The following is a 16,548-nucleotide window of genomic DNA, read 5'->3' on the forward strand; positions in this document are numbered from 1 at the left end:
TGTTTTTACATGGTCGCCTTTCAGAGTGCCCTTTGAGGTGATGTGAAGGCTGGAAAGACATCGCACTAAGCTAACGGGGAAACCTTGTTATCATCACAACGAACCGTGGAAAGGCAGGAAAATCTGAGTGAAGGTTAAACTTAATTTCCTTAAATGTATGAAATTGAATTGAAAGATCAGACACAACCTCAACTCTGACCCACAGTATCACGGGCCAGTGCTGCTTTCCTGCATAACGATAGCTGACACTCAGAACACGTACATTGGTGGTTCCATGTCTCTTTGAGTCCAGGTTCATCTTTAAGATAAGAAAATAGGAGTTTTGCTATTGACTTCAATGGGACTTAAGCACCTGCTTAACTTAAGCACCTGCTTTGATGAATAGGAATAGACTTAGGCACACACTTAAGTGTTTTGCTGGACACTTGGGCCCATACTTAGGCATTTGGTTCCCTGAGGACTTTAAGAAGTCGTCATGTCTGCCGTGGTGTAACAGCAGGGTTTGTGATACTCTCCTGTCCTCAGATCTGGCAATAACCTCCTAGCAAGTGATGATTGGAAAGGGTTAAAACTGCTAGGTGTGGAGGAGCAATATGGGAGAGACAGAGTGAGTCTGATAGCCTGGCAGGTGGATGAAGTTTAGAAGGTGATGTGTTGGTGTAGCTCTGCCCTCACAGGGGGGTGAAATGGAGCCGGCGTCCATAATGGATGTACATATTTACCTGGAGCGTACTGTACACCTTTAACATCAATGACCACACAACTCAGTGGGTGTATCTGGTAGACGTTTTCATGGGGAGCATGTAACCCTTGCTTGTTGTAGGTTAGCTCATGAATGGGGGTTGAGATAATTGAAATAGAAAGGGCAGTGTTAAGCATTTTTTATGCATCCTACCTCATGAGTATATCTATGTGTGGTGTATTGAAAAATGTTGAAATTGTGATCTATAACTTTTTTAATTCTCAGAGGTTTCCTGGTTCTGCTTGCAGGCCAGGGCCTCTGTAGGGAAGCGTACAATAAGAAAGAGCTAGCCTGGGGCAAGGTGGGGAAAGTTGTACCCCTCTGCCTTAGGGAGTAGTCTGTTTTTTCTCTCTCTGTTTTTGGGTCCTTGCAAGTGATTGTTCTAGATTCTAAGAAATACTCTTATTACATTGCAGCCTTCCAGCAAGATGATTTATGGCTTTATCTAATTTTTCTGTGCATGCTTTGAAACATAACACACATAGACCTACGTTGTCTTGGTCCTTCCTGCTTTTCCTGTGGTGAGGACTTCAGGAGCTCTAAGAGCTATTCTTTATATGTTAAGATGGTTTTAATTGAGGATGTAGGTCTGTCGTGCTCAACCACATCAAGTTTTTCTGTCCTGCTTGTTAGAGAGGTTATTCCTTCACTCTCACCCTTCCCTGGTCCTTCTCGCATGAACAGAGAGCAACAATACCCGAAGTCCGAAGGTGCAAACAGTTCAGTGTTTATTGGGGTGAACTTCCAGCAAGCTTAAATCCAAGTTCCTTTTCCTTATTTTCGAATCCCAACTTACTTCCTGTTTGCCCCTAATTTATACAGTAATATTCTCAGCTATACCTTAACCAATCATTCTACTGAAATTTACCTAACCAATCCTAACTTACTGTACCATGATTAGCTAACCAATTATATCCCACCACCTTCATTAGTTTACACCCAGCAAAATTAATTATACAGCAGACAGAAACAATCACAGAACCAGACAGAGACCAGGCAAATAAACACGCAAAACAATACAGAAGTGAGGATTTCACAACTACATCTATACAGACATAAGGGTTCTCCAGCTGTGTCTATTGATAAGTGAGTTCATACCAGACAGAAAACTATCAAACTAAATTTCCTTTTACATGTTTTAGGCTCTTCCCTTTCTCTGGAGGTGATAGATCGAATCACCTTCCTAACAGCCCCAGATTGCCTTATTTTAATATGACTAGTTTGGAATGAGAGGATGTGACCATACATTTCCCAGTTTATGGCTGCTTAGCTGAAGAACCAGGCCTCAGACTGTCACAGTAAGAGAAGGCCATTACAGAGTGCTTTTTGATTCTTTCTTTTATACCTCTATAACTAGCTAAGTGATAAGAATATACCTAAATTCTTAAAGTATAGGCCTTTGCAGACAGGCCTGAATATCTCTGTCCTAACACTGCTAGTCCTCAGTGCAAAGATTACTGCATGTGAAGGTGATGGGGCCCATACATCTCAAATCAAAAAAGAGAACTGTTGTTATTGTTGTTCTTATTATTTGGGGTTTATTTGTACAGATTTTTGTTTGGTTTATTTTTAACAGAATATCAAGAACAAAGATCAAATCGGTTGACTACAATGCTCCAAGTTCAGTACTCCAGCTGGGGTGAAACTTGATTGGGTGGTGGTGGCTCAATACTACTTTCAAATTTGTTCACATTCAGTGTATTTGAAACACAGTTCAGACAATGACAGATTGACCTGGGCAGAACAAATACCATTCTCTATTTCCAATCAACAGGCTGCATTCTATCCCTCGCTTAAAACACCACTTGGCACTTATGTAACAACTTTCATCCAAAGATCTTGAAGTGCTTTATAAATATGATGCATCAGACACTCACACACTAGAATGATGGGCACCATTGTAGTACCAAGGTTGAAATGTTGTTATCCCCATTGCACGGATGAGAAAACTGAGACACAGAGAAGAACCTTGCCCCAAGTCAGATAGTGAGTGAGCTACAGAGCAGGAAATGGAACCCAGGAGTCCCATTAATGTTCTGAGCACTACACCATAGCATTATGGTGTGAATTATCCTTAACAATCAAACAAGCATTGAGCAAAGCTTTCAAAAATATTCTGAATTAATTGGAGACAAAATCAAAACATGGAACAGCAAAACACGGTGCTGCTATTTAAAAGGAATATGTTCTGAATAATTTCTGAGCTCACCACCAGAAATGACTTTACTGGGCCTGCGCTCAGGAAAGCCCTACATTCCCCAAGGTCTGGAGCTGAGCCCCATCTCCAACCCCTTCATTACTCTGCCTTTGATTTGCTCGATTTGCTCACTCTTCCTTTTTTACAGAAACACTTCCGGCAGCAGAACAGGCAGCACTTCAGAGAGATGAAGCTGGTAATGAGCACGACAGCCAGGAGAAAAGCAATGACATCCAGAGAGTGGTACTGGATCCAGTTGAGATCATGGGCTGCAGGCCGCAAATGCTGGGCCCCTTTGTGTCTCATCACAAACTCAACCCAATACACTGCGAGATCAAGGGGATGGATAGGTCTGTCGAGGTGAAGGGCTGAGAGACGCATGATATTTTCTTTATAGCTACAAAGAAAAGAAATGAAATGTTTTAAATACTTTCTAAATAAAAAAGTTAGAGGATGATTTATATCCACAGAAAACAATTCCAAGAGATCCATCAGTTAACATTCTTCTCGTGCCATATGCACTGAGGGTTTTATTCCCCATCTGTGTCTTAAACCCTCTTAAGAAAAGGGAGACATTTAAAGTAGCATCCAGGTTGTGAAATGAGGATGGTGATGTTAACATTGACAAAGAAGGCGGGCAGTAGAGAAGGTTTAAGAGGAAAAATTAGGATTTTAGATTTGGCTATGTTAAGCTTAAACTTTAGCGAGACCTCTGGGAAGAGGTATCTAGAGGGCAGGCTGAAATGTGGGACTTCACAGAAGGAGACCAGTCATGGCAGAGAAATCTATCTATAAATCGTCAGCCAAGAGATTGTAGCTGAAGCTATGCGAGCCGATAAGGCACCCAGGGACATGGTGTAGAAGAGAAGGTATCATAAATATAGAGGGAAGGGTAACAACCTTTATGTATGCAGTAGCATAAAATCCCTCCTTGGCAGCTGTACTAAATTGCCTTACCTGTAAGGGATTAATCAGTTCAAATAACCTAGCTGGCATCTGACTAGAAGAACCAATAAGGAAAGAAGATACTTTCAAATCTTCGGGGGGGAGGGTTAGAATTTGCTTGTTGTTCTCTTTGTTGTTCCCTCTCCAGACGGAGGGAGAGACCAAGCAGGTACAACATCTCCTGAAAATATACCTGGAATAATCTGCCTAAAATTACAAAAATTGTAAGTAGGGCAAGGAAATGCATTGGGTTATTTTCTGTTTTGGCTTGTGAATTTTCCTATGCTACAGAGGTAGTTTTATTTCTGTTTTTGTAACTGTGAAGCTGAGCCAGAGGGGAATCCTCTGTGTTTTAAGTCTTTTTATTTACCCTGTAAAGTTACCTTCCATCATGATTTTGCAGGTGTGATTCTTTTGTTTTTTTCCTTATAAATAAACTTCTTCTTTTAAGAACCTGATTGCTTTTTAGTATCCTGAAGCCAAAGGGTCTGGTCTGTACTCACATTTCTAAGGCAATTGGTTGGTATATAATTCTCAAGCCTCCCCAGGAAAGGGGGCGAAGGGGCTTGAGGGGATAGGGATTCCAAGTGAGCCGTCCCTGAAATTTTGTGTAAATCTCTTGGTGGTGACAGCAATACTATCCAAGGACAAGGAAAGAAATTTGTGCGTTGGGGAAGTTTTAACTTAAGCTGGTAGAATATAAGCTTAGGGGGTCTTTCATGCTATCTACCTGCTGTTTCTTGTCTTATATTGGTATTGTAAGCTCATTGGGACAAGACACCGTCTTTCTGTTCTGGTTCGTACAGCACCTAGCTCAGGGAGGTCCTGGCCCATAACTGGGTCTCAGCGCTACAATAATACAAATAATAAAGAGCAATAATGTACTAAGATATCCAAGAGAGACCAGTTCCGAGAAAGCCCAAGGAGAGCAGAGTGTCCAGTAGAAGGGAATGACCAATTGCACTGAAACAGCAGAAGAATCAAGGAGGATAAGAATGGCGTATTGGGCCCAAATCTGGCCAGAAGTGGGTCACCAGTGGCCTGTGGGAGGGCAGTCTTGAGTGGAGCAGAGAGGGTGGAAGCCAGACTGGCAAGGAATTGGAGGAAAGGCAATCAAGACAGTCGCTATAAATCTCTGTTAGGTAAATTTAGAGGTGAAAGGTGAAGAGCCAGCATTTTCAGGAATAGACAGAGTCTCTTGGAAGCCTTGAGAGTCCAGTGTGGGCTACCTAATTATAGACAAACTATTTAAAAAGGTTAAGTTCTCCTCAAACAAGTCAATGGGCTCATCTGCATTTACCCTGGTCTACCAGACAGCCATTCTAAATGTAACCTAATCTTTTGTGAGACGGTCAGCATGGTAGGATGAGTCAACTCCACATGGCTTTTGGTAGTGAATGGATCAAAATCCTTTCCTGGTTCCTTTCTGTACACGTTCCATCTCAGCTGCTGTGCAAGCCAAGAGACATTGCTGACCTGCATTTCCTTTATAATGCCCAGCCAAGCAGCATTTGACTGTGCCTGAGGCTGCTGCTTGCAAACAGATAGAAAGATGAGTTGACTGAGAAAACTCTGGTCTATATAGTAAATTAATGCTATAGTTAATGTCTATAAAACATGACAAGTTGGCCATTATAAGGTAATCCTTTAAGGATGTTCTGCAACAGAACCGTAGCTTTGCTCGATATAGCCAAAGTATGGGAGTGATTATGCAATGAGATGATGTAATGTTGCTATGGGTGGGACAATCATTAATGTTTAGCCATCTTTGACATTCTGCAGCATTTTGCTGACATTCACTGTACATTACAGCAAGTCAGAAAATCAGTTCAACCTCCCTGGAAAAACATTCCAATAAAGCATTTTTCTTTGAAAATGTTCAGTGGAACACTTGCGTTTTTTGATGAAAATTTGTGAACTGGAACAAACATTTCTGTTTAAAATGTTCAGTTCTTTGGATTTTTGATTTTTTTCCTCCCCTTACGTCCATTTCCTGCCTGGAAAAGAAAAGAAAAAAGGGGGAAACCTCCACATTTTTATTGCTGTCTTTACATTCTTCAAGAAGCTGGACGCTTTTGGCTTTAATCATGTGACGTACCTTGAAAAATTGCTTTCTTCCACTGTATATATGTCACACCCACTTGAGCATTGCATCATCTCATTTGCATACTCAAGCCCCTTCTAGATACCTATAATTAGAGACCCTGATGAGGAAAGTCCTGTAGTAATGAGGAAAATACTAGCCCCCTAATGCTAATACATTGATTGCTGAGTGATATGTAACATCATAATATGACAGGGTAGTGCTCAGTGTGCAATTTAACTGATGAGGAAAGTCCTGTAGTAATGGGGAAAATACTAGCCCCCTAATGCTAATACACTGATATATAAATCCTGATTGCTGAGTGATACGTAACATAGTAATATGACAAGGGTAGTGTTCAGTGTGCAATTTAACTGGAAGCGATGTGCCAGCATTATATTCAATAGCCCTAAAATGAAGATGACACATTTATATCTGCTGATACTGACCTTTTATCATTAATCACTGCATTCAATGCATCCGATAGGTCCTTAGAAGTCATTTCAACTATATTCAGCGTCACTCCCGCACCCCGGGACTCTACCCGCTTAGCATTGTCCATCTGGTCTCCAAATAATGGCATCAGAACCATTGGCACTCCATTGCATATCCCCTCATAGATTCCATGTGAGCCTCCATGGGTGATAAAGGCACGGGCTTTGGGATGAGCTGTGAGGGAGAGGTAGACGTATTACTGTAGCAGACTGCTTGCTCAGACATTTCTGGTTAATTCTTTAAGCCACAGGAGGCACAGTATTAGATGTGCTTTCAGTACAATGGCATCAGTGGTTACAAAAAATAGAACATGACAACACTAGAGTGCAGGTCACATGGGAATCGCTCCTGGACAATCTTCAGGATTACACTTATCAGTGATGGAGTGGACCTTAAAGGTCTCAGAGGTTCTGCTGGGTTTGGATAATCTTTGCAAAGCTTTGAATCGTCTGTAAAACTTTTGAGATCTTGGAGTGAAATCCTGGCCCCACTAAAAACAATGAGTGTTTTGCCATTGACTTCTGTGAGGTCACGATTTCACCCTTAGCCTTCAACCTTAGCTAATCTTTCCGTTCTCAGTCAGATCTTTCCTTTCCCTAGACTCATATCTCTTCCCACAAGTCCTGTCATCCTTACTTCTCCCCTCAATCTCTAACAAACTTTGGTAATTTCTCCTTTCTTCTCCCCAGTTCTTAGACCTCTCATGGGACTACCCATAAACTCTGACATCAAGCAGACGCGTCTCCATTCTGGATCCTGTTGAGAAGTCTGCAGTCTCTCTCTTGGACCCAGTGCATTATCTGGTTTGAATTTGGCAGGTCTTGGTGATTCACCTGTCAGCCATGTTCTAGCAGGGACTGTGGACATCTGGAAAGTCCAAGAGAACACTGGAGCTGCATCAAACAGGACACTAGTTCCAGTGGGACTGTGGGATTTAATGAGATCACCAGGGAGAAGAGTGTATTTGAGATGAGGAAAGGGGTGATTTCCCGAACTAAAGTCTGGGAATGGCTCCGACATAAGGGTGAGTTCTTATTTTTACAGAACTAATATGTACATCCCTAGTAAAGATCTAATACAGGAGTTCTCAATCTCTTTCTGAGCCCTCCCCCCAAACAGGGCCCAGGGGGAAAGGGACTTGGGGCTCCGGGTTGGGGGTGGAACTTCTATTTTAGGGTGGGGGCGGGAGCTCACAGGGCTTGGGCCAGCTCTGCACAGCAGGGTCCATGAGGCAGCACCATCTCCACCCCCTGACTCACCTCAGCAGGTCACCCAGTCTATCTGGGTTGTATGTGGTGGGAGTTCAGCTCAAAAAGTTTGAAAACTGCTCAGGGTGCCAGGAGGGGGGGTAGCTAGGGGCTGTGTGTGGGCAGGGGGTAGCTGAGGGTACTGGGAGGGAGGCAGCTAGGGACCATGTGTAGGCAGGGGGTAGCTCAGGGTGCAGAAAGGGTGTAACTAAGGGCTGTGTGCGGGGGTAGGCAGAGGGGTAGCTCAGGGTGCAGGGAAGGGGTAGCCAGGGCTGTGTGTGTGGGCAGAGAGGTAGTTCAGGCTGCAGGGAGGAGGGTAGCTAGGGGCTGTGTGTGTGGGCAGAGGGGTAGCTCAGGGTGCAGGGATAGAGGTAGCTAGGGGCTGTGTGTGTGGGCAGAGTAGCAGCTCAGGGTGCAGGGAGGGGGTAGCTAGGGGCCATGTGTGTGGGCAGAGGGGTAGCTCAGGGTGCAAGGAGGGGGGTAGCTAGGGGCAGTGGGCAGGCACAGGGGGAGCTCAGGGTGCAGGGAGGGGGGTAGCTAGGGGCTGTGTGTAGGCAGGGGGAGCTCAGGGTGCAGGGAGGGGGTAGCTAGGGGCTGTGTGCAGGGATGGGGGGTAGCTCAGGTTGCAGGGGGAGTAGCTAGGGGCTGTGTGTAGGCAGGGGGATAGCTAGGGGCTGTGTGCAGACACGGGGGGTAGCTCAGGGTGCAGCTGGGCGTAGCTAGGGGTTGTGTGCAGGCAGAGAGGTAGCTAAGGGTGCAGATGGGATTACTAGGGACTGTATGGGTACGGGGGGTAGTGCAGGGTGCAGGCAGGGGGTATCTAGGGACTGTGTGCAGTCAGAGGGGTAGCTCAGGGTAGGTAGGGGTAGCTAGGGCTGTGTGCTAGGAAGACTCCCCTGTGGTTGCTGCTCCCCAAGGGCTCTGCCAGCTACAGAGTGTGGTCACCCTACCTGGGTGGCTCTTATCTGCTGCGTCAGCTGAGGACAGCCGCAATCCTGTGCACTACCAGCAGCAGATGGGGGAATGCCGTGGCTGCCGTGCACTGCCTGACTCCAACTGCCCATGTCCGACGTGGCCAGGGGGTGGGGCCTCGGGGGCAAGAAGAGGAGGCAGGGTGGAGCTGCCCCCTGGACTGCCCAGCTCTGGCACTGCAGTGGGGGGATAGGTAGCCAGTGCTTGGGATTTCAGTCGTGGGGTCCCACAGCTCCCTGAAAGGGCTCATGAACCCTTAGGGGAACGCAGACCCCCATTGAGAACCGCTGATCTAATAAACTCTGTGTACAGCAGTTACTATATGAATAAAATGAAGCTCAGTCTATAAATACCTACATGGGGGCGGGTTTCATAATCTAGCAGACAAAGGTATAACAAGAGATAATGGCTGGAAGATGAAGCTAGTCAAATTTAGAATAGAAATAAGGCACACATTTTTAGCAGTGAGGATAATTAACCAGTAGAACCTAATGCTGTGTGCAGATGACCCATGCCCAGGGCTGGCTTTAGGCCTATTCCACCAATTCGCCCGAATCGGGCCCCACGCCTAAGAGGGCCCTGCGCCCGGTGAGAATCCCTTCCCTGGCTAGAGGCGCCTTTTTAATTTTTACTCACCTGGCGGCCCTTTGGGTCTTCGGCAGCACTTTGGCAGTGGGTCTTTCGGTGCCGCTGAAGACTTGGAGCGAGTGAAGGACCTGCCGTCGAAGTGCCACCGAAGACTTGGAGCGCCGCCCAGTGAGTATAAGCCCCATGTGGTTTTTTACATGTGTTTTTTTTAAAGTCATCCCCGCCGGGACCCCGCCAAAACTGTTTGAATTGGGCCCCGCACTTCCTAAAGCCGGCCCTGCCCGTGTCTGCTGAGAGTGGGGGAGCAGAGTGAAGACAGCCGGCTTCAGCAGTGTTACTGAGCATGCTGAGTCCAAGCCAAGCCACAAATGTGGGGGGCATATGATCTTGCGTGTCCCCCAGGAATCGCCTCTGTTGGAGGGGATTCTACGACACTGGCAATTTTAAAATCAAGACTGGAAGTTTTTCTAAAATATTTGCTGTGGTTTCAAACAGGAATTAATCCAAGGAAGTCCTGTGTTATACAGGAGGTCAGACTAGATAATCATGATGGTCCCTTATTCATAGACTTTAAGGCCAGAAAGGACCATCATGATCATCTAGTCTGACCTCCTTCACATCACAGGCTGCGGAATCTCACCTGGCCACTCCTGTAACACACCCATACCTTCTGGCTGCGTTACCGAAGTCCTCAAATCATCATGTAAAGAATTCAAATTACAGAGAATCCATCATTAACTCTAGTTTAAAGCATCAAGTGACCCATGCGCCATGCTACACAGGAAGGCAAAAAAAAATCCTAGGTTCCCTGCCAATCTGACCTGGGGAGAAATTCCTTCTGGACCTCAAATATGGCCATCAGTTAGACCCTGAGCATGTGAGCAAGACCCACCAGCCAGACACCTGGGAAAAAATTCTCTGTAGTTACTCAGAGTCCTCCCCTTCTAGTGTCCCATCACCGGCCATTGGGGATATTTGCTCTCAGCAGTCACAAATGGACCAAATGGCTTTTTAGGCAATCTTATCACACCATCCTCTCCATACACTTATCAAGCTCAGTCTTGAAACCAGTTTGGTTTTTGTCTCTGCTGCTCCCTATGGAAGGCTGTTCCAGATTTTCACTCCTTGGATGGTTAGAAAATTTTGTCTAATTTCAAGCCTTAACTTTGATGATGACCAGTTTATACCCATCTGTTCTTGTGCCAGCTTTAGTGCTTAACTTGAACAACTCCACTCCCTCTATAGTATTTATCCCTCTGATGTATAATAGAGAGGCCCTTCTGGCCTTGGAATCTACAAACCTATGGTATTTATGACTATTCCTTTAGAGCGTTATCAAATAAAAAGAAACCTACTTAATTGTTGCCTCTCATGCCCAGACTTACCAAGTAGATCGTTCTGTGGCAGCCATTTGATTAGCTTTGTGTTGTTTGCAAGGTTGGGGGGTACTTCTCCAGTGTACCTCCAAAGAACCTTTGGGAAATCATAAATGCAGCCTTAATATTAAGTACTTGCCTCTTACAATTCTTCTGATGCTTGTTCCTGTAAACTGTGCTGTACAGCAGAGCATATAAACCCATGATGGACAAAATCTGTTTCATCAAGGTTTGTGCTGAGCAGCGGAGATGGGATTTTGTTTTGACATAAGAGGGGATGGGGCAGGTTTTTGGTTATTGAAGCTAGTTGTTGTGTTAAGTGTTCTACCACACATTTATAAGAAAAACATAAATCAAATAATACAGAATCATAACCAGTGACTATATTCCAACAGCTGTGCTAGAAAGATTATTTTCTTCTTACTGTCTGAGGTATTGTTCCAAAGGCTTCTGCAATCTGCTTGGCCTTCTTCATGGGAATCTCAGAGACCATTGAGCCCAAGGAGAAGACCACAAAGCCGTGTTCCCCAGAGGCATTCACAATGCTTTCAAATTCCTGCAAATACAAAGAAACTCCCAGTCAATGCTTTTCATTCTAACCCATGTCACAGGGCCGTAATTCTGGTGCTTTGCAATCAAAGGGATCTCACCTTGACTAGCCTGGGAAGGAAATCATGTTAAAAGGCCAAATAATTCAGTATGGGTCTGATCCTATAAACATGTATTCATGTGAAAAACCATATGCATGTGATTGTCCTGTTAAATCCTATAGGACAGCTCCCAAGAGTAAAGATCTTGCGTGCAAGCATTTGCAGGACTGGGGCATAAATCAAGACTCCATATGGAAATAATTAAAGATTTAGCATACTAAATAAATAAAATATATGAAAGTAAAGTAAAGGAAGATGTAATGCAAACCAAGTAGATCTATTAAACCATATATTTCCTGGCACCCAAAAGCAGCTAAATGCATTGTTTTCTTTTGACACACTAGAGATATCAGGAAATTCAGGCTTAAGTCTGATGTTTCTCTCTTCAGATCACACAGTTGTGGAAAAATGGCTGGTGTTTTTAAAGCTTAATGATGTAAACAATGGCCTGAAAAAAGAGGCATTTTAAAATTCTTGACTTATCAGTTCTGTCTGGATCTTGAGAATACTGAAAATCCTGTAACTTTCTTTTCTTTTAAATTAAAAAAAAAAAACTTTCACAGTTGCCTAGATATGAACAGGTGGAAGATTTTGAGACTCGTACTGCACAGAAAGGGCTAAATAGAAATCAGCAACTAACTGTGATGACAGAAATAAGTGAAAAGCCAACTGCAAGGGCAAGTGAACCAATAAGGAATAAACGTCATATTTCTTACCAACATATTTTCCTTAAAGCCTGGGGAAGAGAGAGTGCCAGAATATTCATTTAAATTCAGATTCCTTTCAAAAGTCTTCCAGGGGACACTGATGAGTCTTTAAACAACATGGAGTGTGAAAGGCAAGCTTGTTAAATAAGCTCATACAACTGTCAGGTAAAAGCTCTTTGGGGAGTCATGCTGTTGACCAATTAATCCCTGGGTTCTAAGGGATCACCAGGATTGGGTGTCGTCATTCTTGTGTGACAGGTTTATTACACGTTTTGTTGACTGGTTAAACCACAGTAACCTTTGTTACAGACTGGATCCTGAACAGGAGGGCAAACGACTTGCTGATGTCAGCAATCCAGACACTGGGACACAGGCAAACAATTTCAGAGCACGACTTGGCACAAGGGGCCCATCCAACGCCACATTCTCTATAGCATGTTTTGTGATTTTAGGTGTTGCAAACTAAATTCAGTATAATCTCCAGACCTGTTGGAATCAGGCCTGGACACCACACAAACAAGTGCACTTCTGTGCACAAATAGGCTGGCCAGTGATAGGCTGCTAAGATTCCTTCCTAAGCCCTGATCCAGCAGAACAGCTAAGAATGAATGCTGCTTCAGGCATGCGTGTAGTTCCATTGACTTCATGGGGACAGCTTATGTTAAAGTTACTCCTATGTTTAAGTGCTTTGCTAGACCAGGATCTGTTTTCCTGCCAGCAAAGACCACTTTCCTCAGGGGCCTTCCCCTCACAAGCAATGTTTCAGAGAATGTTTTTTTTCTCAGTCCATCAGAAGGATTCAGCAATCAGTAGTTCAGGATGATTTGGCATTAGTGTTAGATACCTAAAGAATGCCATTTATTGTGAATGCCATCAGTTACACAGTGCTATAACTAACCACCACAATTTATTGGGCTACACATTTAAATGATGTTGATACATTGTCAGGGCTATATTCAGGTTCTTGTCTACTCTGTGCCATAATGGGACCAAATTTCACAGCAACAATCCCTAAATTCCAAGGCACCAACCTCTAAATTCTGCATCAATGTCATTTAAACATCCTTCATTCTCATTCTGCCGCTATCTACACTGCGCCCTCCCCCTACCCCAGCCCCCTCCCTGTTGATGTGACAATTTGTCTATGATTCCACTATTGCAGTAGTGGTCACTTTTATTTCTGCTGTTTTCTTTCAGTTTGTTGTCCATGATATTCTAACAACAACATTTTTAGGCTACTTTTAGCCTAGTCTCTTGTGCAAATGTGTTGATCTTCCTACGTATTCTCACACAACTTTAAATTCTATTGCCTTATTTTTCTGTTTCATGCCACTCTTCACACACCAGAATGGACTCTGTGGATAGATTGTCAATATAATCCTGCTTTCTTTGTGTACTCAAACTCCCCCCAGTTTCAAAGACTATACAAAGAATGCTAGATTGGATCATTCATTAGAAAACACTGCAGTATCACATACCAAATTATGTTGTCATGAGAATGTAGTGAACTAAGGCCTTGTCTACACTTAAATATTGTGTATAGTTACAAGTTGCCCTGGCAATTTACTGAGTCAAGCACATTTTTTAACCATCTCATTCTTCGTCTCCTAACAGTATTCTGAGTTCCATGCCTGACTATACAACTACTTTGTGAGGATGGTTCTTCGTCTCTGAATGTCAGGTCGTTAGTCTGTCAGAGTTAGTACTGTCACTTAATTAATGTCTGTCCTACTCTTAGAAATACCTTAATGAAAGGTACCACTCTAATGCAAAGTTTCAATATTATTTGGTATGCTGGGTAACCCCACAAGTCTCAGGAAGAAATATATGAAATGAGAATATTCTAGACAGTAAAACCCTAGCCTTTCACGTCTGGTTTTATGGACAACTGAGGATCTCTCATTATATAAGTGACTACTTATGACTCTGAGAGGAACAGATGTAACATGCTTTTCTAAGCCCTTCCATGTTGTTACTTTTATTTTGTTTTAACCAATAGAAGCTTTATCTAATAGTGGGTGCTAGTACGATAGTCCAGTTTTAACTGTAAAAAAATGAACTAACCTGAGATAATGGTTTCTCCTGGCCACAGTTTATGCCTCCAATTAAAACCATGTTGGGCATCACAGGCCTTGGATACTCAAACACAAAGTCATATCTCAAAAGCCAAATAGATGCATGACTTAAAAGCTCTGGCACTGTCACATCTCGTTGAAGGAACTCCCTGATCAGATCTTCATGGGATGAATAAAGAAGGGAACAGCTCAAGAACTCTGATGAGCTGACTAAGACATTCCACATACGCTGGGGAAATGCCATGTGGTCTGTATAGCTAGTGAAGAATTTGGGGACGTAAGAAGCAGGATTTGGACACTGGGTGGCCTGAAGTTCTAGCCCGCACGGAATTCCCCGTGAGAAGTAAACAGAAGGTAGGGACAAATATTCGGCTACTATTTGTCCACATAGAAATATAGGATCCATCAAGACAGCATCAAAAGCACTTTCTTTGAGGTAGGCGGTCAGCTCTTTGTTGGACAGAAGCTGTTTGCAGGAATTGAGTAAGAGTGTCATAATATTTCCCATTCTTGCAAATGTTTTAGTGAACTTTTCCAGGAAAGGTTGAGGTGTAAATATTTGATGGCCCAGTCTTTTAAATTCTGTTTCCAAGTATTCCTTGGTGTATGGCACAGAGTATGTTTCCATTGTATAATGCTCTGATGGCTGTATCCAAACACTTACTTCTGGCACAACTGCTACTATTTCATGTCCTCTCTGCCAAAGCTGCTGTACTACTGAATGCATGCTGAACCAGTGACTACCATCTAGGGGAATCACCAATAGCTTTTCCCCGACAGAAAGGCTCCAGATGGGCAGAAAAAGTAGAAGCCAGGCAGGTAGGTGACAAACCCCTTGAAATAGAGAAGCCATCTCACTAGATAAACCTGACTGACTGACTGCAGCACAAGTCTTCTTTTAGATACATGCTCAACTATTGCAGGCAACACAGGAATTGTTTTACTACTGGCCTTCCAACCCTTACTCCTTCAGTTCTCAAATTAATGTTTGATTTCCAATGAACTGGATGTTTACAGGAGCATGAGTGAGGCAATTTTTAACTTTTAGCTGGTTAAAGGTTGGTTATGCAATCTGACTGGACAACAAAGGATCAGAAAAAACTAGAGCAATGTAGAGAAATGTTGATTTCCTGGGTTTGTGCATAACTTCAACAGGAAGATCCTGATGTGGGATGTTTCATTCCAAGATCTACTAGAATTGAGAATGTAAGAGAATACTTTGCCAACAATTCATGTGGTTATTAACTTATGCATAGAACTGAGTACATAATTTATTTTTGTTTTTTTGTTTCCAGGTGCTTTTTTTACCCTTGTTTGTTTGTTTGTTTGTTTGTTTTAAATAAAACTAGCTAAATTTCAAAATGAAGCACTTTGAAATGAAAAATTGAAATGAAAATTTTCAACTTTTTTTCTGAATCCTCCCCCCCCCCTTTCTGTTTGTTTGAAACTATTCGCAGATTTCAATCCAAATTCACCAAATTTCATTTGTTAGTGAGTAAACTATTCATCCTAAAACTGTCACCCAACTCTAATTATCCACTCCCTGAGGTGACTGTTCAGTTCAATTGGCCAACAGATGCACAAAGAAGCTGTATTGCTGCCCAAGGTGGTGTTTTTGTGCTTTCTGCTCCTGCTTTAAACAAAAAGATAATGAAAATCATTGATTGACTTTTTCACTGCTTGCTGTCTACGCCATGCTCTGTCAAACTCAGCTCATGGTGCAGCATCTTGGCAATGAGCCAACCAATGATAAGGGTGTTTTTTGGACCACAAATGCTGCTCACTGTTATCTGATTATTAGTACCATCCTGACTTTTTTATTACGCTTCCTCTTACTAATTCTGTCATTAGGACACAGCTGTGACCCCCCCACGGAGGAACTCCAGTATTTCAGTTTGAGAGTGGTGCATATTCTCATTATGGAGTGACCCTAGTCTCACTTAGTTAAAGGTGAAACTAGATTTCCATTATATTCCAGTGTTGATCATGAACACATTCCCAGTCTTTGCTCAAATGAAATACACTTTAAAATGTCACAAATGTGAGCCTGTGCTTGGATGGTTGCTTTTTCAAAAGTCTGAAACAAAATGAGTGTGCTTCAAGAATGAAGTATTTGTGTTTCCTAGAAATGATCTTCATTGCCTCTGGCTCCTATCTCAGAAATGGCTTATTAAGCTATGTGTACACTAGCACTTATTATGGCTGGAACAATCTGCTGGGGGTTATTTTTGCAGCCAAGGGTCAACAGAATGCAGCACGTTCCTCTTACGTCCCTGACATGTCCATAGCTCCAAGCAGGTGTCATAGAAACAGATATGCTGGTTTTGCCGCACTGCGGGAGTCACTAAATGTCCCTCAGGCAGCTTGAAGTCCCTCCAGCCGGTCCCATTATGGTAATTCCACATAACCTTTGCTCAGATACCTAAAGCGCCACATACCATGTTTAAAATCCCATAATGCAAATGTCACCA

General features: G+C 43.3%; 1 protein-coding gene across 3 annotated transcripts in view; it reads right to left on the reverse strand.

Moving 5' to 3' along the window:
* Positions 1-1,385: 1,385 nt before the first annotated feature.
* Positions 1,386-16,548, reverse strand: part of LOC127058922 (UDP-glucuronosyltransferase 1A1-like) — a 95,589-nt gene continuing 80,426 nt past the window's right edge. For 2 of the 3 annotated variants that reach the window (XM_050969410.1, XM_050969409.1), the window contains exons 2-5: positions 11,070-11,201; positions 10,655-10,742; positions 6,417-6,636; positions 1,386-3,336 (exon numbers count right to left, since the gene is read on the reverse strand). In XM_050969410.1, coding sequence (XP_050825367.1) covers positions 3,039-3,336; positions 6,417-6,636; positions 10,655-10,742; positions 11,070-11,201 — 738 coding nt within the window. In that variant the 3' untranslated portion in view covers positions 1,386-3,038. Of the gene's footprint in view, positions 3,337-6,416; positions 6,637-10,654; positions 10,743-11,069; positions 11,202-14,066; positions 14,931-16,548 lie in introns of those variants that run through there. The other variant, XM_050969411.1, reaches the window with a different exon arrangement.

This window comes from Gopherus flavomarginatus, chromosome 10, assembly GCF_025201925.1.
Source record: "Gopherus flavomarginatus isolate rGopFla2 chromosome 10, rGopFla2.mat.asm, whole genome shotgun sequence".
NCBI lineage: Eukaryota > Metazoa > Chordata > Testudines > Testudinidae > Gopherus > Gopherus flavomarginatus.